This window comes from Dendropsophus ebraccatus, chromosome 9 (genome assembly GCF_027789765.1).
Source record: "Dendropsophus ebraccatus isolate aDenEbr1 chromosome 9, aDenEbr1.pat, whole genome shotgun sequence".
Classification (NCBI taxonomy): Eukaryota; Metazoa; Chordata; class Amphibia; order Anura; family Hylidae; genus Dendropsophus; species Dendropsophus ebraccatus.
In genome coordinates this window covers 37,342,162-37,364,807 of record NC_091462.1, presented here as the reverse complement: position 1 = coordinate 37,364,807, position 22,646 = coordinate 37,342,162, and the positions used below count along the sequence as shown (strand labels likewise).

Below are 22,646 nucleotides of genomic sequence, written 5' to 3'. Positions count from 1 at the left end.
TCTTTAAATTGCCATTGGAGATGATGACTTGGAGTATTCCAATGATTTCAGGAACCTCTTTGTATATTCCAGAATATTAGGAATGTAGAGGAAATACATCTGGGACAAGAATGTAGTGTGATCATGCCAAATGAATATATGTATTTAAAAAAAAAAAAAAAAAAACACAGATAATTATCTCAATTACTCTGTAAACGAGTGTGGCCTCACCGAGATTGATCTCTTGTATAATTGCCTACCCGCCGTGCAGGCTTTCACCCTTAGTGACACAAAATGATTTCATGATGTACAAGTGGCTACACATGAAGGATGGGAAGAACTGTGGATCGGTGTCACTGAGCACAGATCCATCAACTCCCTTCTTCTCCCTCATCCCCTAATGATGGGCCAATGTACAAAAAGTAAAATTAAACATGGGCTCAAACCGAAAGACCATCAGGGCCTAGATGGAGTGTCAAATTGGGATACTCAATGGGGAAATTGGGAGGGGGGGTAAGAAAAGGCAGGCTGAGCAAATGCCATTTTATTTGCTGTGCTTTCCATCGATCAGCCGTGTAATCCATCATGGAAGACGGACAGAAAACTCCCCGTCATTACTCAGCCTGTTACCGAAGTGAAATGTTTTCTGTCCCTTTGTAGCAGCACAAAACAATTAGTGACAGGGGGTGGGCTATTGACTATTTATCAAATCTTCTTGATTACTCTGTTTCCTTTTTAGAACATAGGAGTCTAAGCTGGAGAAGACAAAAAAAAAAAAAATTAAATATTAACTTTCCTCCATCGTTATCCAGAAGAAGAAAGAGGGAAAAAATATCAATCAATATACAGGATTGACCACTACACCGATACACACTGCATTCATAATGGCGATAAATAGGTCAGGGACGACACTTACAAGACACCTAGACACTTAGAAATACAAAAACATACTGAAGACATATTTAGTTACATCTTAGAGTGGCAGTCATATACTATAACCCTGCTGCTTCAGGGAAGAAGTGTGTGGATTAGAAAAAATGGAAAGTACAAAAAATAAAATAAAATGAAATGCCCACCATATCTTATCTAACAGGGCTCTACCGTAGGTAACTTTTTTTTTTTTTTTTACAGGAATTTTATTACACAATATACACAGCCATAGGCCATTAGATCTGGTTCATATATTTATATATTATTTATTTTATTCACATTATTATTTAATGTTGCTCATATAGCGCCGACATAATCTTTAATTTCCCTTTACTGTGACAGAGTGTAATAACTCATACTAGTCCCTGTCCTCTGAGGAGCTTGTGGTCTAAGGTTATGCGCACACAGAGCTTTAGAACTATTTTTTTGTCTTGATTATTTTTTATATAACATTCAGATACAGACCTGTTAATTCATGTTCAGCTCAATTTTACATCTGTAATGACAAAGCTAAGTGTAGGATACTTGTTAGCTTTGGAAATTTGGAGATTTTGTTGTAGCCTGAGCAAAATATCTTTAAAAAAAAAAAAAAAAAACATTCCAGTTGACAAATACATAGAAAAAGTTTCAAACAGATGGTTATTTTTAATTTTTTTGAGTCACACCAAAAACTGGTTCGTGTTCACAGGTAGTATTTTGGCCGGTATTTTTAGCCAAAACCAGAAAGAAAACCATAATGGAAAGATCTGGCCCTTTTTCTGTGTTTCGGATCCATTCTTGGCTTGAAATCAAAATATTGACCAAAACCTACATGTGAACTCCAAAGTAATTTTTCCTTTAATCTTTTAGTCTATTTTTGGCTGGGTTCACACTATGTATATTTCAGTCAGTATTGTGGTCCTCATATTGCAACCAAAACCAGGAGTGGATTAAAAACACAGAAAGGCTCTGTTCACACAATGTTGAAATTGAGTGGATGGCCGCCATTTAATGGCAAATATTTGTTGTTATTTTAAAACAACGGCTGTTATATTGAAATAATGGCAGTTCTTTACTGTTAAATGGCGGCCATCCACTCAATTTCACGATTGTGTGAACAGAGCCTTTCTGTGTTTTTAATCCACTCCTGGTTTTGGTTGCAATATGAGGACCACAATACTGACTGAAATATACGTAGTGTGAACCCAGCCTTAAGGTTAAAAGAAAACCCGTGCAAATAGTAAAAAAAATCTATGTTTGTTCACATCTGTGTTAGAGGCTCTCCATTCGGGGCCTCCATTACAGAGTTTGTTCGCTGCAGAAACATCGGGACTGATAGTCTATTGCACCAGCAATCATGATTAGAGTGCAACTAGAGCATGCTTGAGTCCGATCATTCAGCATTAGACTACTGGTGGTTGAAGAAGTTGAATTAAGCCCTAGAGTGTCCGGGAAAACATGGATACAGCTTAGGGCTGCATCCAACATCTTCAGCCACTAGTATTCCAATGCTGAACGAGCGGATTCAAACATATTCCAGTTGTAATCATCTCTAATACTGATGATTCTAATGGGGTCTGTCAGGTTTCTGTCTGGTGTCCATTTATGAAGCTGGATTTAAAAAAAATATACAGTTTAGAGTGGGGTTTTTTTGCCCACTTAGGTCCCACCAAATAAACAGGTTCTGCAACGTTGCATCCAGAATTGCGCTCCAATGCTGTTGTGACTGAAGCCTTAAACGCCCTGTTACACAAAGCGATAATTGGCCGTATTTGGACAATTATCGGCCATAGCAGCTGATAATCGCCTTGTGTAATAAAAGGCAACGATCAGCCGACATGAACAATGTCGACTGATTGTTGTCTTTCATCATGTTGAAAGACAGACGACGTAGAGAGCAACGATCTGATGCGGTTGCCTCGGGTAACAGGAGTGGCGGCAGCAGATTGCCACTATCTCCTATCTCTCCCCCCCCCCCCACACCCGCCAGCACTTATGCGCTCACTGTCGGCGCCTGTAATAGCTTTAGCAGCAAGCAGGAAATGAGGAGCAAGCGAGCGCTAACCTGACAGGTAGGCGCTCGCTTGCTCCTGGAGATCGCACTGTGTAATAGGGGCTTTAGGTAACAATTGCATAGCAATTGCCGGCCGCACAACTCCATCATCAAGAAGCATCTGTAACCAAGAGCCTGCAGTCACAAAAACCTATCCACTTGATGAGTGATAGAGTTGTATGACCAGGAATCATGTAACCCTAGCCTTATGCAAACCAGGGCTGATCTCCCAACCGTGGCAGCTATTCTGTTGATGTTTTCCAAAAAACTAAATTTTTTAAAAAATACACAAAGACATATATAAAAGCCACATACAAATAAAGCAAAATATTAATAAAATCCATGAGTGAACATTAATATCTGTATGCTCTGTAGTATAATTTACATTTTGCACAGAAAATAAAAAGCAGCGCATGCCGCAAAGTAATAAAGGAGTAAAAAACAGAGAAAGAAAATAAAGTGGAATATAAGTAGAAATGTCAGCAGAAAATATTCACTCGGTATCCGTAATCACAGTAACCTTGTTGATTGGGGACTATACTATGTGAACACACTTGGCTACTGACAATTAATATTCATTAGGCATTGCACAGAGTGTTCATTGCCAGCCTCAGCTGTACTCTCCACGGGGGAAGGCGAGCTATATTTATGATATTGGGAGAGATCCTCTCACAGGCAGAAGAGACCAGGAGGTCACGATAGACCAATGAAATTATTTGCCCCAAAGCAATGTCTCCCTTGAACGCTTTTACCTCTGATCTCATGGTGTTGATTAATGAAGCAATGGTGTCACAAGACTGATACACCAGAGCGACGAGAGAGAGTGAAAGCGCTCACCCTTGTAACACTGTATGTGACACAGGACAAATGAATGTACGTTTAATACATTTTCAAAGCATGGGCTGGAAATCATGCCCTGAGCGTCAGAATGCTTAATAGCGTGCAATATGCATATTCTCAGATTTAGAGCACTTAATAGAAAGCGTAACGCTGCTTCCGACAAGGAGGTCATTACAATGCTCAATAGGAGCTCCATGTACATTATTGAAGGCACATTTTCCTTTGCTACTGGAGGTTAGTTTGGTAATGCGCTGCGTGCGGGCGATACCACTGGGTGATTGATGCCAGTTCCATTGCACATAAATGTTTGCATATGTAACTATAGGCTTGGTAGGTAGCATCTTCTTATGTCTTGTCCACCTAAGCAGCAAGTCTGCATTATACCCATTACATACAACTTTATGGATATATAGGACAGCATTATAATGTGTTATACAGAGATGAGCTCCTGCTTGTCTCTTATGGCAGATATAGTTGACCATTTGTTGGCTGAAATCCTCCTTTCTCTCTTCAAAACAAGAAGTTCCTTAGAAACTAAAGTGATGCAAAATGTAATATACAAAGCTGTTGCTGCAGATCTCCTTCGAGGATGTTTAAAAAAAAAAAAAAAAAACAGTTCTGCAACCTGGATAAATGTGGTTGACATGTTTGTGAACCAAGTGAACCAAGGACACAGCCAGAAACCTCAGTTCTGTAAATTGTGTAGTGGTGGTGCCAGGTTACTGCAGCAATTTTAACCAATGCTCCATGCCGGGGGAACTTAAAGGGGTTGTCCAGCGAAAATCTTTCTTTCAAATCAACTGGTTTCAGAAAGTTATATAGATTTGTTATTTATTTCTATTTAAAAATTTCAAGTTTTCTCATACTTATCAGGTGCTGTATGTCCTGCAGGAAATGTTGTTTTGTTTTCAATCTGACACAGTGCTGACATCTCTGGCCGAGACAGGAACTGACCAGAGCAGGAGAGGTTTGCTAAGCGATTTGCTGCTGCTCTGGACAGTTCCTGTCTAAGGGTAATGGGCTCGCACCCATGTCATAGACTCCATTCTGTGCATGGGCGGATTCCGTCGTCCGTCCAAAGAATGAAAACGTTCATTCTTTGGACGGAAGGCGGAAATCGCCCGTGCATAGAAGAATGGAGTCTATGACACAGGTGGAGACGCGCGGCCGCCGGTGGGTGCGAGCTGCAGGCTGCGTGACAGGTTATCCACCGCCATTTCACAGTGTGCACATACCCTCAGACAGAGATGTCAGCAAACAGCACTGTGTCAGACTGAAAAAACAACATTTCCTGCAGAACATACAGCAGCTGATAAATATGGGAAGACAATATTTTTAAATAGAAGTAAATTACAAATCTATATAACTATCTGATACCAGTTTATTTGAAAGACAAAAAGATTTTCAACAGAGTACCCCTTTAAGTTTGTATGGCCACCTTAAGGTTGTCAAAGAGGATATTTGTGGTATAAAACAAAATGGTAATGAAAGTATTTTACAAGCAACTTCCCCTGGATTTCTATTATATAAAACAGGAGATAATTCAAAGACATTCAAAGTTTTAAAGGAACGTAAACGGAAATCTATCCGGGGATACACACCCAAACTTTGCAGCTATGTCATACACTTGTTTCTCATGCTGCAGAACCTTCTCACGGTCGCCTTCAAACAACAACGTTGCAACACAAAGCTGATTTGGATCAAATCCTTTAAACTGGAAAACAAAAATAGAAAATATCCATAAAGTAATGTTATATATAATGGCTCACAATCCACTGCTGGTTATATCTGACAATGGACCAGTCATACTTTCCTGTGTCCAATAAAAACAAAAGCCATGAAAGTGCAAATGGTGGAGGACATCACTAATGGTCATAAGTAGTGGTGAGCAAACTTGCCGAACTGTTCAGGTTCGGCCACATTCTCTGAACCCCAACGCTCGGCATTTGACTATTGTCGGCTGGAGAAGTTGGATGCTGATCTACGGATGCCGATCTACGGATGCCAAAGTTGGATGCTGATCTACGGCTGCCAGGAAAACATGGATGCAGACTCGGGCAGCATCAAATTACTCCAGCTGCCGGGAATCAAGCGTTCAAGTCCAGAGAACATTGCTGAACAACCCGAACAGTTTAGCAAGTTCGCTCAACACTAGTCATGAGGGATTGAATTAGAAACCCACTAAGACGAAAAGTAATCACCTTTTCAAATTAGAAAACAAAAGATAGGAATGGGAGATGTATAGCTAAAGAGGTCTACCAGCAGCTTCTAGTAGGGATCTGAGGTTCCTCCGGCAATGAGACCATATACAAGTTTGAACTTAAAATGTCTAATAACAATCAAAAATTTTAGGCTTGATCAACCCATTTAAGTCTATGGGCCAATCGGTAACACATTATCACTAGTTTTTAAAATCAGGTTGATGTGTAGTCTGATGGAGGTTACAAACCTCCACTATGTAATAAGACTTTACTAAGAACTCAGAGATGTGAATGGAAAACAACCTAATCGTTTTGAAAATGTGTAGGTGCTCAGTCATGATGATGATGATGATGATGATGAAACCTTCAAATAACTGTCATCTTCTCACCACTTGCAATCATTAAAAAAAAAAAAAAAAAAACAGCTTTTCTTTCTCTTTACTTATACATTGGGTTAGACCTAGACCTTGACCTTAAAGGGGTTATCCAGCGCTACAAAAACATGGCCACTTTTCCCCCTACTGTTGTCTCCAGTTCAGGTGCAGTTTGCAATTAAGCTCCATTTACTTCAATGGAACTGAGTTTCAAAACTCCACCCAAACTGGAGACAACAGTAGGGGGATAAACCCTTTAAGGATGACCGTATCCACCAGTCATCCAGAGCATTAAAACAGTGATGTTTGTTCCATAAGATTACAGCTGGGTTTGAGCGTTTGGACCCGCACTGACCATTACATACAGTCGGGAGAAGTGCACAGAGTGAGCATCTCTCATGTATCCAGTGACTGGTGGACAACAACCAACCAAAACTTCTGAGTCTTCTCGAAAAGACACCAACGGTTTTTAAGGCCACAAAGCTCATATATTGGATTTATATATTAGTCACAGTATGGGTCTTCAAAAAGGTTTGAGGGTTGCTGCCTTACTCCAGTGTAGAGCAGGGTATGGCTGGCTACTTAGAGGCCTATATAGTCACAATGGGGGAGACTTAAGAAAGGGTGTAAATATATACCTGGTGTAAACTGCCCACAGCAACCAGCAATCACAGCTCAGCTTTCAGCTCTGGCAAAGTATAAGGGGAGCTGTGATTGGTTGCCGTGGGCAGTTTACACCAGGTGGGTGTATATTTTTTACACCCTTTCATAAATCTCCCTCAATATGTTTTCCCAAAGAAGCTTTGGAAATGTTTGACATTCCTATTTGGAAAACTATGCTATAGTGGATTCACACTTACACTGTACACCTTCGTAAATGGAGCAGAACAAAAACCAAACAAACAAAAAAAAACAATGCTGATAGTCACGAACCATGCATGAGACACAAAATTAACTTTAATGGGGTCCATGGGATTTCCATTATTTTGGCAAACAAAATGGCTCCACCTGTGATTGAGACACCCACAGGAGCCCCCAGTGCACCCATATTAACCCAGATATCTGAATATACATTACTCCAGAAACAGTGCCACCCCTGTCCTCTGTACGTGTAAGGTACTGTAGCTCCATTCCAGTGAAGTGTTGTAATACCAAAACACAACCAGTGTTTTTAGAACAAACCAGCCATGCTCTCCTAATCCTGGACAACCACTTTAGTGGCAAGGGTCTGCTGTATACTGTTCTAGTCATCTATAGCTGACACAGAGCCTCCTATTTTCTTAGCACCTTTGACAGTGGATTTAGTCATGATGAGATCGAAAACTGTGAAGAACCTAATATCTTAGGACTACTGTCTGATCCTACACGCTCCCAGGAGAATGGATGTAAAATACTGTTGAGGTCAATGGCCTAACCCCTTATGACTGTGCAGGCGTCAGGTTTACTTTAAGAAACAGTTCTGCTTAGTAGTATCTTTTATACGTTTAGTCAGATCATGGAAAACCCTGGCCGAATCGGTGAAAGTACCGCCAAGCAACAGGAGTGTTTCTACATTGTCTGCCAAGAGCTAAACTGTGTGAGAATAAACATGCAGCTCCGCTCCCAAGACTAACATTTCTAGTTGTACTTTCTACAAACTGCTGCATAAAACCATAAAGGAGAAGAGCGCCAGGCTTTAATTAAATAATAGGACGGGGAACAGATTTCAGGATTTAAATATTTTACAACATTAGTAGGAAAACATAATCCGCTCTACATGCACAAAAAAACCTAATTAATTTTCTCCATTAAAGTGAATTTTTACATTTTTCCTATTTGTAATGCATTGATTTCTGCATAATACAGAGAATGTGAAGTTTTACAAACAATAGGAGGCTCCGGTAGGGACCACTAGGTAGTTACAGAACTAAAGCAGAAATCCTAATACCAATTTCTGGGGTATAAAACTGCTCCGATTGCCCATACACATTATATGAAGGACAGTAAAACCTACTCATTTCAATGCCTTTGGCTAGGTGCCGTCTCCTGACTCATTCTGATTTTTAAGCCAATGGGAAAAAGTTTTAGGATTTTCGTCAGGGAATAAGCAGCCGACAGATGCCTCTTTAAGAGTGCCCCTCATTAGAAAAAAAAAAACAAAAAAAAAACTTTGACTAGAGGGGAGCACGACTCAAGCATGTTTAAGTCAAAATCTTTTGGCGTTTGATTATCGGTGGCTGAAGAAGTTGGATGCCGCCCTAAGAAGTCCTGGAAAACATGGATACAGCCATAGGCCATATCAGAGTTCTGCAGACCTTCCTAGGGTTGCATCCAACTTTGTTGGATTTTTGTTGCCATTTTTCTTGTTAGCCTTTTTTGTTGCCATTTTTCTTGTTAGCCTATGTCTAACAAAAGTTTTGATCAGTTGAAGTCCAAGTGTTCAGACAATGGCCGATCAGAAGAATGAGACGGGAGAAGTCCACGCTCAGCATGTTCTCTCCCGGCTCTGTCAAGTGGATGGCCGCTTAATGTACATCTAGGCAGCCATCCAGGTAGGATGGACACAGAGCAGGGACTTCTTCCATCTTATTTTCCTGATCACTCATGATCTGAAAACTCCAACCCCAACTGATCAAAACTTTTGACGTCTCTGTGACATGTAAAAAGTTTTTTTTCTAATGATAGGTACACTTTAAGAAGGTCACATACGTTAGAAACAGGTAGGTTTACTACTTTCCAGATGATGAGGAGTTGTCATTTCTCCGCTAAAACAATAATTTATTGTTAAAGTGAATGTTTTAGTTGAAATGATCTGTTTAATCTAATATGTACGGACATCTTTAATCCCCTCTTCCTACTGGCCAAGTGAGCATGTCTGTAGTGGAGTACGGAGACATGGTGGACGTTGGAAACTTGTAAGGTCAAAAGTTCTCTGGTGTATATATTGCCTCCTTCTGGCATACTTACCCATCCCTTAAATTCAATGACTGTGTATATGGCTGACAACTTTATATTACTCATTATACCTAGAAAATGGTGTCATGTACATAGCCAGACTTGGCAACTATAGGATATTATAGATCACAGGTGTCACACCTGCATCCCTCCAGCTGCTGCAAAACTACAATTCCTATAATACTTGGACATTCAAAGCTCTGCAACAGCTGGAGGGCCGCAAGTCTGACATTACACTTATCTAAGGGATAATACAGACCATGGTCCCCAGGTGAATTAAGGCATAAGGCAAATATCTAACAATGTATATCCAGCCACAACAATGTACACTGCGGTCTACATTCAGTTCCATTCTGTGGGTCAATCTCATAAAATTGACAAACCACTTTTGTTGGTGAAAGTGATAGACAAGGATGCTAAGGGTCACTGATTTCTTTAACGGGACCCAGTTGCTTTGAAAATACAGTCCAATCTGCAGTCGGCGTGTTATAGAGCAGGGGGAGCTGAGCAGATTGATATACAGTTTTGTTTTCAAGATTAACTTTACTACTCCAAAAACTTTGGAAAATCAAGCTAGGCTAAGAAGTCACGTGGGCGGTGTTACCCAAAGACTGACAGCTGTGTGCACAATTATATACAGGGAGCTGTCAAGCACCGCCCACTTGACTGTTTAGCTCAAAATTAGCAGATATTTAAATGAATAAAGGTCATCCTGAAAGTTTTTCCAAACAAACTATATACAGTATAATCTGCTCATCTATGCCTGCTCTATAACATGATGCCTGCAGATAGACAGGATTTTAATTATTATGGGTTCCCCTTTAAGGTGCCCCTGTCATTTAACAAAACTCCAAAAGTTTTGATCAGTCAGGGTCTGTGTTTTGATCAGTCTGGGGGCTGCTACTAGTCAGAGATCGTAGAGAACCAGGGAGTGAAGCACTCAGGTGCACACTTCTCCCTACTCATTTTGATAGGTGGGGGTCTAAACACACAGACTTGTCTCTGTGACATGTCAAAGTAAGGCTTAAATAATAATAATAATAATAATAAAAAAATAAAAAAACGAACAAAAAAAACGTGCAGCCAGGCTACAAAACACGCCATGATTAATATAGGCCAAACTTGGGTCATAGTGCATAAAGTTACATGTTTTAGCCAGGGGTCGATGCGTCTGTCTCCCAGCAAATCTGCGGCAGTGTGCGTAGACTTTTAACATGACTCTGGTGACATTATTATGCGCAATGCCGGTCTTTACATTTAATAGGAAACCTTTATGGGCTCAGCAGGATAATAAATGCTCTGAATTCAATGCTCAGTCACGGGTAGTTTAATATCACTAGAAACAAAAAGCGGTCGGTGCCCCATGTACATGCTACTCAAACCTAACAAATAGCCAAGTTGCCGTCATTAAAAAAAAAAAAAATTATAATAAACGTTAGAAACATACACACACAAAAAACTGTACCTTTGTGATGTAGAATTTTTTTAACCCATCCAAAAATGAAGTAAAAATTGAGGCCACCTGAGGTTTAAGAGCATGCCCTGTAAAATAAAAATACATACATGCACAAATAAATCAAATATAAATGAGTAAGCGGCTGTGATGAACGTTCAATGAGAAAGCATTCAAGCTCAACTGTGTCATTTCTCAGGGAGAACATAGGGGAGGTAAAATGCGTTGTCGCCATTTCATTGTCAGGCTGGGGACGCCGTAAGACGGCACCGACCAAGAGGTGTCCGGCCAGGCCGAGAATGAAAGGGTTAAATGAAAGCTGCTTCTTGCTATAGCCATGCCAACTTAGATCTCACTTGCTGGTGGTGGGAAACAATACACAGACGTTCTTCGTATGACGTATAATATATCCTATAGGCCAGAAAAGCTCCTCTACAAAGCTGGAGGAGTCGTGTAAACAGAGATAAATAAGGCTTTGGCAGCGGGTCTGTGTGTTTGCCCTTATAGGTTCATGCAAAATAGGAACTGGCAGAGAGATGGTGATGTATAAGTCTTGTTACCTTCAGAACAAGCTGTAGGGTTGCGGCACGACTGTCTATGCATACGGTTACATTGAACACTGCCTAGTCTGTGCTAGCTAATGTGCTATATGGCTTATAGATGTTTAGGTATGAGTGCAGTTACTCCAATATTCTACTGCTAAAAGTCCCACAGTCAGGACTGCAGGAAGCAGAGGGATGTTGATGTGGTCCTCAATGATCCACCATTCCGATAGTGCCTTGGTCCCACCGATCTCTATCTTGACATAAGGAAATACCTGCTGAACCAACCTCGGGCTGAGATGGGTGACTGCTGTGGCCAGTGATAGGCTAAGCGAGTACTTCTAGTGTGGCGATAAGGGGCAGAAATGGTCAGGGGCGAGGAACATGCTGCTGCGAGCTTCACCAGCCTGTAAGTCACCAGTATCCGGTGGGATCTAAACTCCTGGCATGTCTGGGCAACATGGCAAAACTTTAAAGTGTCACTGTCGTTTCATTTTTTTTTTTTTTTTCTTTGCAGAAATCAATAGTCCAGGCGATTTTAAGAAACTTTGTAATTGGGTTTATTAGGCAAATCTGCCATTATCTGCATGTAAAAAGCCTTTGCCTAGGTCCCCCCTCCCTCCTCATTATCAGGAAATCTCGACTGGTTTACATCAGTGGAGCCCTGCCTGTTCTATGGAGAGGGGAGGGAGAGATTAGTCGGCAGAAGAGAGCAGAGAACAAAGAATTACACAGGGGGAGCTGTGTGAAAGCCGGTATTTAGAGGTCAGAGAGGTCAGTGCTGACCTCAGAGGAGATAGCCCAGTGATGTATCTGTAAATTAACTCTTTTGTTGTCCTGTTATGGGGCTTCATCTCTCTCCACCCCTCCCCTCTCCATAGAAAACCATGAAGACAGGGGAGAGAGCTTCAAACTGCTTTTTCATGATAAAAATGCATTTTTTGGCTAATAAACCCAATTACAAAGTTAAAATCGCCTGTACTATTGATTTCTGCAAAAAAAAAAAAAATTAAATTGACAGTGACACTTAAAATAAATGACAGCACCACTTTCTACATGTGCATTCAGCTTTAATAACGTTTTTTAAACGCGCTAAAGCTTATGGTTGTGCCATGTTTATAAAGAAAGACAGAAAGAGAGAGGCATAGAGATGTGTGTGCTGAAAGGAAAAAAAAAAGGGGGAAAAAAAAAAAAAACAACTCCCCCCAAAAAACCCTACTGACCTGTCTCAGTCCCCCACCATTCCTGGTACTTGCCGCAGTGTTGACCTGCCTCAGTCACTGATTGGCTGAGTGGGCATTTCCTGTAGACTCATGGGGAGAGATTTATTAAAGTGTAAAGTGAAACTGTCTCAGATGCCCCTAGCAACCAATCAGATTCCTCCTTTCATTTTCCAAAGAGTCTGTGAGGAATGAAAGGTGGAATCTGATTGGTTGCTAGGGGCAACTGAGACAGTTTCACTTTACACCATATTTGATAAATCTCCCCCATGTTGTCCACGACTGGAAAAGGCTGGCCAATTTTTTCCGAAACGAATGGCATCACAATCCACAGGTCATGTGTGGCACTGAGGATCTGTGCGTTCTTTATTTAAAAAAAAAACAGAGCTGAGCTGCAACACCAGATAACCCATAGACAATTGTGGCAGGGTTTTTGTAACTAACTGGTGAAGAAATGAACATAGAAGCAGCACTATCATATAAGTATATGAAAATACTGACACGTAGCTGGTGTGGCAGTGGTTTAAAGACCCAAGGCCACTACTTTTGTCCAGTGTCTGGTGACCTGCAGTTATACAGTACTCAGCAACTGATATGATGGCCTACAGCTCATACAACCTATGGTGGTGGCGGTAAAGTCCTACAATTCTCTTAGCAAATTACTAAGAGTTTACACTACATTTCTCTTCAACTTTCCTTTATGTTGTCTTTTAGGCAATGTTCACACAACGTATATTTTCGTAAAAGTACGAAAGTACTTTGCAACAACGGCCGTGATTAATACGAAAATATATGTTACCTTACCTTGGTACACGCTGTGGCCGGGATCTCTAGCGGCGCTGCAAACAACTGACATGCAGTACTGGCCGGAATGATCTTTTCTGAGACCAACCGTTCTGTGGCCCGGCCGGGTCACGAAACGGCTGGTCTCATACTACGTGTGAACATTGCTTTGGCTATTTTGTACTTTCTGCCACTAATATCGGCTTAAACATTGGAAAGTGTTTCCTAGTTATGTCATTGCCTAAAGCTGATCATGAGCTGACTTTATGTAAGTCCTGCAGCTTTTTTTTTTTTTTTTTTTTTTTTTTTTTTTTATAACATTGATGGAAAGAAATATCTGTTTATGTCCTTAAATTACAAGGTTGGTTCTGGAAATTATACAAGAGGAGATGTAAATGTTGGGGCCTCCAGCCTCCTCATTGGCCACCATCACTGGCCGTCTCTTATTTCGGCGCAGTGCACCAGCACAGCCGTAATGCAGGCTCTCCATCTCAATACCCCTAACAATACTAACAGTACAGATAGCGTTTCTGCTGACAGGCCGCTGCTCTCCTATACATTACAGGCTTTATTTCCCTGAAGTCCATTTGTTTCTTCCATCACATACAGTACAGTGACTGTTCACTAATTAAGGTCTCAGTCCCTAAGTGAAGGCTTCAGATAACTGGACGGCATATTAACAAGACATTCCGAGGGTTAAAATAATTACATATTGATTTGTATTGATTGTTAAACAAGTCTGCAACTCGGAGGATATAATCTGGGAGCAGAATACTGCAGACACATTAAGGCCGGGATACACGGGCATGTTACAGCATTACATCAGCACAACCGCTTATCTTTACTAGGCAAACTCACCAAATTGAAACTGTGCATTGTCCATAAGGCGAATAGAGGCAGGAGCGCATCTCTGTAAGATAAAGGGAAAAGAATTTAACGTCAATGGTGTCCAATTACATAAGAGGCACGGTTTTGGTTCATACCATATTTGAGCTGTACCTCACCCACCTACATATGGATACCGGTAAAATATGCCAGTGGGCCATACACTTAATCACGACTTACACCTGCACACAGGTACAGGTTGCAGGTAAAATCTACACAAGCTCGGTTTTAATAAGAAGAGTGCATCTGTCAATAAATCCAGCAGAGCAGTGGGGCGCACCTTCAGATAATTTCTTGATAAATTCCCCCATAAAGGGGTTATCCAGTGCTACAAAAACATGGCCAGTTTATCCATTCCTGCTATAATGTGTCTGCACTTACACTCAGCTATATACACTGCTGCTATAATGTGCCTGCACTTACACTCAGCCACTCACACTGCTCTATAGAAGAGTCTCACATTAGCTAGCACAGACTAGGCAGTGTTTATTGTAACCGTATGCATAGACAGTCGTGCCGCAACCCTACAGCTTGTTCTGAAGGTAACAAGACTTTGGCCAGTTTCCCCTCTCTTGTCTCCAGGTCAGGTGTGGTTTGCAATTATGCTCCATTTACTTCAATGGAACTGAGTTCCAACCCCCCCCCCCCCCCCCCCCCCCCCCCCCCCCAATCTGAAGACTGGTGCCAGAAAGCGCCAGAGATTTGCAATTTACTACTATTAAAAAATCTCAATTCCTCCAGTACTTACCGACTGCAGCATGTCCTGCAGGAAGTGGTATTATTTCCAGTCTGGAGAAGAGGAGATGTTTTCTATGGGGATTTGCTACTGATTTGGACAGTTCCTGACATGGACAGAGATGGCAGCAGAGAGCACTGTGTCAGACTGGAAAGAATACACCACCTCCTGCAGGACATACAGCAGCTGATAAGTACTGGAAGACTGGAGATTTTTTTTTTTCTTTTTAATAGAAGTAAATTACAAATCGCTGGCACTACCTTTTTGCTTAACTACCCCTTTAAAAAAAGCTATATAATCCTGTGGTATAAAAAAAAAAAGGTTAAAACCCCTAAAAATAATATCATCAATATAGTAAGTGCAATAAGCATCTGCCTTGAAAGTTGTTGTTTTTTTTTTTTTTTTTTTTGCCTTCTTTTGAATCAATTTTTTTAAATTTATGTACAAGTAACATCACATGTCTGAGCCATGTCAACTAGTTTATTACAGCTATAAATCCAGGTTCAACCAGGGTCAATGAGTGTGAAAGAGAGTGGTAACAATTATCGCATCCAGGACAGTGTGCACATTGTACAGCCCTATGGTGTCTCTACATGGAACTGGTAAAGGAGAGAAAAACTCCATATACAAGCAATCCAATATGTATAATATAAAAATGTGAGGCACAATGTGTACAGTGCCTTATGGCAACCAGGTGTTGAAATGATGGGAAACGTAATCCTTGCACCATCTGATAATCGCGATAGCAGGTGAATGTGGTCCGCTATGAGACACTATATAACTCCCACATGAGGTCATTAGCCCAAATAGACATTACATAAGTAGGGCAGACCTGAGCACAGGACCACAGTGATACCAATATGGATTTTGTTCTTTATCATTATTTCCTCTGTTATTGCAGAGATACAAAGCAATAAAATGTCCGTGTTCTCATGACACGGTCCATAAATAGGACTGACTAAGCCAGGGATAAGGAATCTGCCATTAACTAGGAATTAATGTAATGTTAAAGAGGCTTTCCAAATAAGAAACTCTACACAATGTCCCTCATCTTCCACAGAAGCACAGCACAAAAATGTTGTGGCTCGTCAGAAAAGTGGTGCCAGATTTACTAAGATAACACTCTTTTTTTAAAAAGAAAACTAATTTTTAACTGGCTTAAAAGACTTCAAAAATGTACTTGTATGGTACAGTGGTACCTTGGAATGAGAGTGTTTTGCAAGGGGCGTGGTCTGCATAACGTGGTCTACAGCACTGTACTCTAACCCAGGAAGTCTCCCTCACCTTCCAAATCATGGCAGATTCGCTTCAGGCCGGGGCTTATATCAGGGGACAGGACTGCAAATGTAATCTCTTCATAACTGTAACCCCTCTATGTGCCCACATCTGCCCTGCTCAGTCCTTCATGCTCCCTGCAGTCTCAGTCAGCCCTTGTGTTTCCCATCCTCTCCATTCCTGCTATAATGTGCCTGCACTTACACTCACACTGCTCTACAGAAAAGTTTCTGTCACTGTCCTCCTGTACACCTCTGTGATTCTCACTTCCTGATTAGTCCATACTGAACACCCCCCCCCCCTTTCCCCATTACTGTCATGTGACCACACAGACCTCAGAAAGCAGCCCTGATTCTCTATTCTAGCCTGTTGTACTACTATGGGGATCTCCCCTTCCATCCTGTATATACAAACTGCTGCTGTTTTTCCAGGTTTATGCAGTTACTATACATTATACTCCACATGCTGATTGCTATACTGTACAGTAATTTATAATATCACATATTCAGCTGTTTCATTTGTTTTAAATGTTATTCAGAATAAAAAAAAATCATGACTCGGGATGTGGAACCAATTTTCTGCATTTCAATGATTTCTTACGGGAAAATTTGCTTTGGTTTATAAGTGGATTTGGATTACAAGCACTGTCCCAGAACGAATTATGCTCGTAATCCAAGGCACCATTGTATTTCATTATGAAGTGACAAACACCATGTTGGAAACGTGTTGCTGGAGCTTTTTAAGGAGTCCGGAATTATTTTTTTTTATTAATTCTTAATTTTTTTATCAATTCTTTATTGGAATTTTTTTTTTTTTTTTTTAACTGACAGGGGCAGGGGGGGAAATGATAGCGAACAACTACTTGCCTTTCCCCGTGACCATGAACTGCTGTGCCAGAAGGTCTGGGACCCCTGCCGGAAACCATTTTAGGGGGAAATGCCCGGCTTATGGACTGGCTGCTCAGCCAATCAGTGACTGGAGCGGTGGCCCACCCAAATCACTGACTGGCTGAGTGGACTGTGAATCAGCCGGATCGTGACATCGGCAGCAGGAGGAGATTCCGAGACAGACGGGGGGCCCAGGGTCGGGAAGAGTAAGTTTAGTGTAGTTTGCTGTTTTCCCTGGTGCCCTGCCATATCGACAGCCAACACCCTAAGAGGTTGCCAAAACAGCGCCACCTCTGTCATCAGGTTGTGTGTGGTATTACAACTCAGATTCAAAACCCACAACCAAACTGAGGTCAGGAGAGATGCTGAACAACCTCTTTAATATGGTTTACTTTTGCTGACTTTAGAAACACAGTTTGACTATGAATCTCTTTGACCAAAAAAAGAAAGTCAGCAAGCTCAGCACCACAACAATAAAGTAATAAATGTATGTTTATGGTGCGTTCACACCTACAGGATCTGCAGCTGATTTTCTGCAGCAGATTTCATTTAAATAACTGAACACAGCATCAAATCTGCTGCAGATCCTGTAGGTGTGAACGCACCCTTAGGGTGCGTTCACACCTACAGGATCTGCAGCAGATCTGCAGCAGATCCGCAGCGAATTTGATGGTGCAGATTTGATGCTGTGTTCAGTTATTTTAATGAAATCTGCTGCAGATCTGCTGCGGATCCACAGCAGAAAATCCGCTGCAGATCCTGTAGGTGTGAACGCACCCTTAGACAGAATTTGCATGGATTCGGTATAAGGTCTAAACCCATGGCCCTGAAAGTGAAAATCTGAGAGCAGGACTTGGATTTCTGACGCAAACTAAACAGTGGATTTTTCTGGCATGTGTGAACATCGCCTAAAGGATCTTTTCTGATATATATAAACATTTACCACTGAAAAATAGGTTTATTGATCCAACAACACACATAGTATGAAATTCTCCCCAAAACAAAAACACATACATGAAAATGGGTTCCAAGCTGCACTGTTTATAATGGTCTGATCAAAAGTCAGGAAACCATCACTCAGAGATGGATGTGGAATCGCATCTGTTTCACTAACATTTACTCGCAAGAAATGACAAACTCAACCCAAACTAATATATACCACAGGCCCCGATGTACAAACACAGGAAGGAAAGTTAATGTCATCGGTGATGGATAGGCCTGCTGGACGTGTGCTGCTTTTTAAGTGCCACCAAACCAAACCTGGTAGTCAGAAAGTCAGAGCTGGTCATTGTGAGCTTTGATTCTGTGACCCATAACACTGCCCGGGTTCCTGTAATTATATAAGGCATGTAGCTGGAAAGAGGGAAGCGAGGCCATCTAATAAATCAACAGCTCGGGAAATGTAACTCTACAAATACACAGACCTCCCGACAACAAACACAGGAATGGTGTGCCATTAATTTATGTAGCCAGGGAGTCCGGCGGTGCTGACATCTACATGATGAACCTGTAATTCAGAGCTCATTAGCCAGGGCCCAGATAAATTATGACAAGCGCCAGTGCCAATATTATTGGGACATAGGGAAAGGAGGCTTTCCTATAGTCTACAAGGCTACCATTAAAGGGACGATCAATGGAAACAAAATAGAGAAAATACAAAATACACCATTCAAAAAGGCGCCAAACGGATTTCTCTGTGTTTTTTTTTTTTATAAAATCATATTAATTTAGCAATTTTAGGGTATGCTTAGACGCTGTATGAGACCGGCCGTTCCTTGACCTGGCCAGTCTCAGAGAAGATGGGGTACTGGCCGGATGATCTTTAGCGCTGCTGAGTTCTGATGCGGGTGCATCCGGCCAGAGCCGCTTGCTCCAATGTGTGCGCTGACGGGGGTTTTCTGCGGCCGCTATTCAATAAATAGCGGCCGCAGAAAACTAACTGGAGTGTATACTATGTGTATACTATTTTGTATTAATTGCAATCGGCAACAACGGCCGTAGTTTTGCAAAGATATATGTAGTGTGAACATAGCCTTACTGTAGAAATTTAAAATAACTAAAAGCTACCAGATCCCGGCGCCTTAAACACTGAGAATCATTCTAACAGAACAATAGATTAGGAATTTTCTTCATTACTCCATAAAGGCATAAAAGCATCAACGAGCATCTCAAAATAGAGTAAAATGTATACAAATGCATGCCAATTAACGCACCCCTGGAAGTAAATGGACTCTATAGTGCCATCTGCAGGTAGTCAACGTCTACCCTATAAAAGAGGCATGGCACGTGACTAGTAGTGTTGAGCAGACCTGTCAAACTATTTGGGTTCAGCATAGTTCTCTGAACCCAAACGCTCAACCACAGCTACAGATGTTTAACAGTACTAGGGAGTTCTGGAAAACATGGATACAGACATAGGCTATAACCAGGTTTTCCTGGCAGCCTTAGGGCAGCCGCAGGGAATCAAGTGGTGAGCGTTCAGGTTTGGACAACATTACCGAACAGTGTGACAGGTCAGCTCAACACAACACAACTAGTATTAAAGGGGTTATCGAGCGCTACAAAAACATGGCCACTTTTCCCCCTCTTTTCCCTCCCCATCTCCAGATTGGGTGGGGTTTCAAACTCCGTTTCATTGAAGTTAATGGAGCTTAATTGCAAACCACACCTGACCTGGAAACAAGAGAGGGGGAAAAGTGGCCATGTTTTTGTAGCGCTGGATAACCCCTTTAACAGCCAAACTAACCACACCAGACAGCTGTTTCAAGGTTCTTGCCCCACATCAGAACAAAATCAGGGTATTGGTTGGTAGAGAATATTGATACATTGGCCGATATATTGATTGGAGTATACCAAATAGTTCTGTTCCAGGTAAAAGAAACGTCCCCCTGTATGTCACCTATGTAGCTAGCTCTGTGTGTGTCTAGGGTGGCTAATATCTCTAGTCATGTTTCAAGGCAGACATTAAAGTGTACTTGTCGCTTTAATCAACTTTTGACACGTCCTAGCAAAAGTTTTGATCGGTTATGTACCGGACCTGAGCGATCGCTAGAACAAGCAGGGAGAAAGCGCTTTTCTCCCCACTCTCTGTCTATGGGACCAAGACGATCCAGTAGACTTGCACTACGAGACCATTTGAGTCACGTAAACACAGAAAAATGCAACAGCTCACCGCAACAGCAAGATACAGACCCACTAAAGACATGAAAATAGTTAAAAGCAGCCCCCCTAACTGCCAAAAAAATTCCAACTAAAATAATGAGTCTCTTGGTTACTATTTGCAACCAGTGTAAACTGCCTCACCACGATAAGGTGGCCTCATATCGGGGCAGACCCTACACTGTACTATGGCCTCTCCATGGCGTATAATACGCCTATGCTCTGGGCATGCAAGATCCGTCTAATACCTGCAAAAGTAATTGGACCACCTGGGTGAGACAGGTGGAGTGCACGACCAAATAGAGGCAGCCACTCCCCCAACTGGAACACAGAAAAAATTGGTCAGCTCTCCTAGAACAACGTTCACACTAGGCAGGAGCACGTTGCCATGGCTGAAATTGCAAACACACAAAAACACAGAAAAATGCAACAGCAAGATACAGACCCACCACAGACATGAAAAGAGTTAAAAGCAGCCCCCCCCCCCAACTGCCCAAAAAAATTCCCATAAAAATTGTTGCAGGTATTAGACAGATCTTGCATGCCCAGAGCATAGGCTTATTACACGCCATGGAGAGGCCATTACAGTGTAGGGTCTGCCTCGATATGAGTCCACCTTATCGTGGTGAGGCAGTTTACGCTGTTTGCAAATAGTAACCAAGAGACTCATTATTTTTGTGGGAATTTTTTTTGGCAGTTGGGGGGGGGCTGCTTTTAACTATTTACATGTCTGTGGGGGGTCTGTATCTTGCTGTTGCGGTGAGCTGTTGCATTTTTCTGTGTTTTTGTGTGTTTGCAATTTCAGCCATGGCAACGTGCTCCTGCCTAGTGTGAACAGTGTTCTAGGAGAGCTGATCAATTTTTTCTTTCATTTGAGTCACGTGGTACAGAGACAGGAAAGAATGCCCTTCGCCTGGCTATCAAGTGATAGTATATAACTTTGTAGCGATTGTAAGGTTTTTATCGTTTGTTGTTGTTTTTTTTGCCATGCTACAATAAAAGAATTCAGATTGGACGACTGGTTGCTGGACCTTTCCTTGCCATTTGTTCCTGGTGATCGCTCGCAGCTCGTGCACCTGTGGGAAGTGATAAGACGTGCAGGTGTGGTGAGCTGGCTATCCCTCTCTTTGGATGTACAGTCCTACTTACCACACTTATGGTGGTGATGAGGACTGGTGCACTCTGGTTGTATTATGTGGTGGGTGAGACAGAAAAGTGGCTGTAAAAGAAGCCTCATAAAGAAAGGAAGAGAACTCTTCTTAGCACCAGTGGGGCAGTAGGTACTGGTATCGTTCTATCAGTTTAATCATTCTGGATCTAGGAGTGCAATTTTTACTTCATGAAAAGGTGCTACGTAATCATATAAACCACTGCTCCATTATAGACATCATAATACCCAACGCATCTTGTGAAAAAAAAGAGATATAAAAGAGACAAAAAAAAAAAAAGAAACTGCAAGGTAACATATGTAGGAGACACAACCATCCACCAGAACAACTATAAGGGGGGAGGAGGGGTAGACATGTTGGTGCTAGACTTTGTTCGGACAACTTTGTGCTCAGTTTAACAAGGTCTAGTGCAGAGTTAAATAACAAGATACAAGAAACGCCATGAAATCTGTGACCTGTATAAAAACCTCTTAGCCTGTGGCCATGAACTTGTACATGGTCCCAAGCATCGCATTGACTCCTAACACCCTCAGACATAACAACAGGGGGTTTATCACCCCAAACGTATCAGACTGGTAGTGGATACTAATAAAGGTGGGATGTGCGCATTTTAATCAACACATAAATGCAGAAGTCATCCCTAAGGGGATCATTGGCCACGGAGACTGACTCAATGAATGAGGCAAATGAAAGGCCTATGGCATCCGCACCTCCTAAGGCCACACATTAACCTAACTTACAAATAAGTTCTCCTTAAAGGTATACGCAGGCATCCCGTGAAACACACTTTCTAATATAGGCATGCCAGGTTTTTTTTATCAATTGCTTTTTACAATTAATAAATGAGAAGTATCATAAATCACAACAGTGCGGAACAGCTGCCCTGTAGTTGTGTGAAATAAAACAGGTGTTTGTGGAGAGAAAAGTCTCTGCATGAATAAAAACGACTGCAGATTGTTCTTCCAAAATTGTGCTGGTAAAGTACACAGTGAATTACAGTACCAGGCAAATCTCATATACATGCTGCAGAATGTTTCCATATGATCCTGTGGGGCTAATTTTTAAAGGGGGATATTTCCAGATTAAATGGAAGCCAGCTATAAGGGATAAACAGGTCATAGGTAGGGGTCTGACTCCTGGGACTTCTACCGATGGAGATAAAGGGGGCCCATTGTACCGTAAGTGAATAGAGTGGTAGCATGCATCCTACGCCAATACTCCATCCAATTTTTGTGAGATGTCTGACC

General features: G+C 41.6%; 1 protein-coding gene across 1 annotated transcript in view; it reads right to left on the bottom strand.

Moving 5' to 3' along the window:
• The window catches only part of AGPS (alkylglycerone phosphate synthase), a 160,995-nt gene that overhangs the window by 40,657 nt on the left and 97,692 nt on the right, over positions 1-22,646 (bottom strand). Inside the window, exons 12-14 of the mRNA XM_069983004.1 lie at positions 14,147-14,198; positions 10,756-10,832; positions 5,383-5,495 (exon numbers count right to left, since the gene is read on the bottom strand). Of these exons, the coding sequence (XP_069839105.1) occupies positions 5,383-5,495; positions 10,756-10,832; positions 14,147-14,198 (242 nt within the window). The remainder of the gene's footprint in view (positions 1-5,382; positions 5,496-10,755; positions 10,833-14,146; positions 14,199-22,646) is intronic.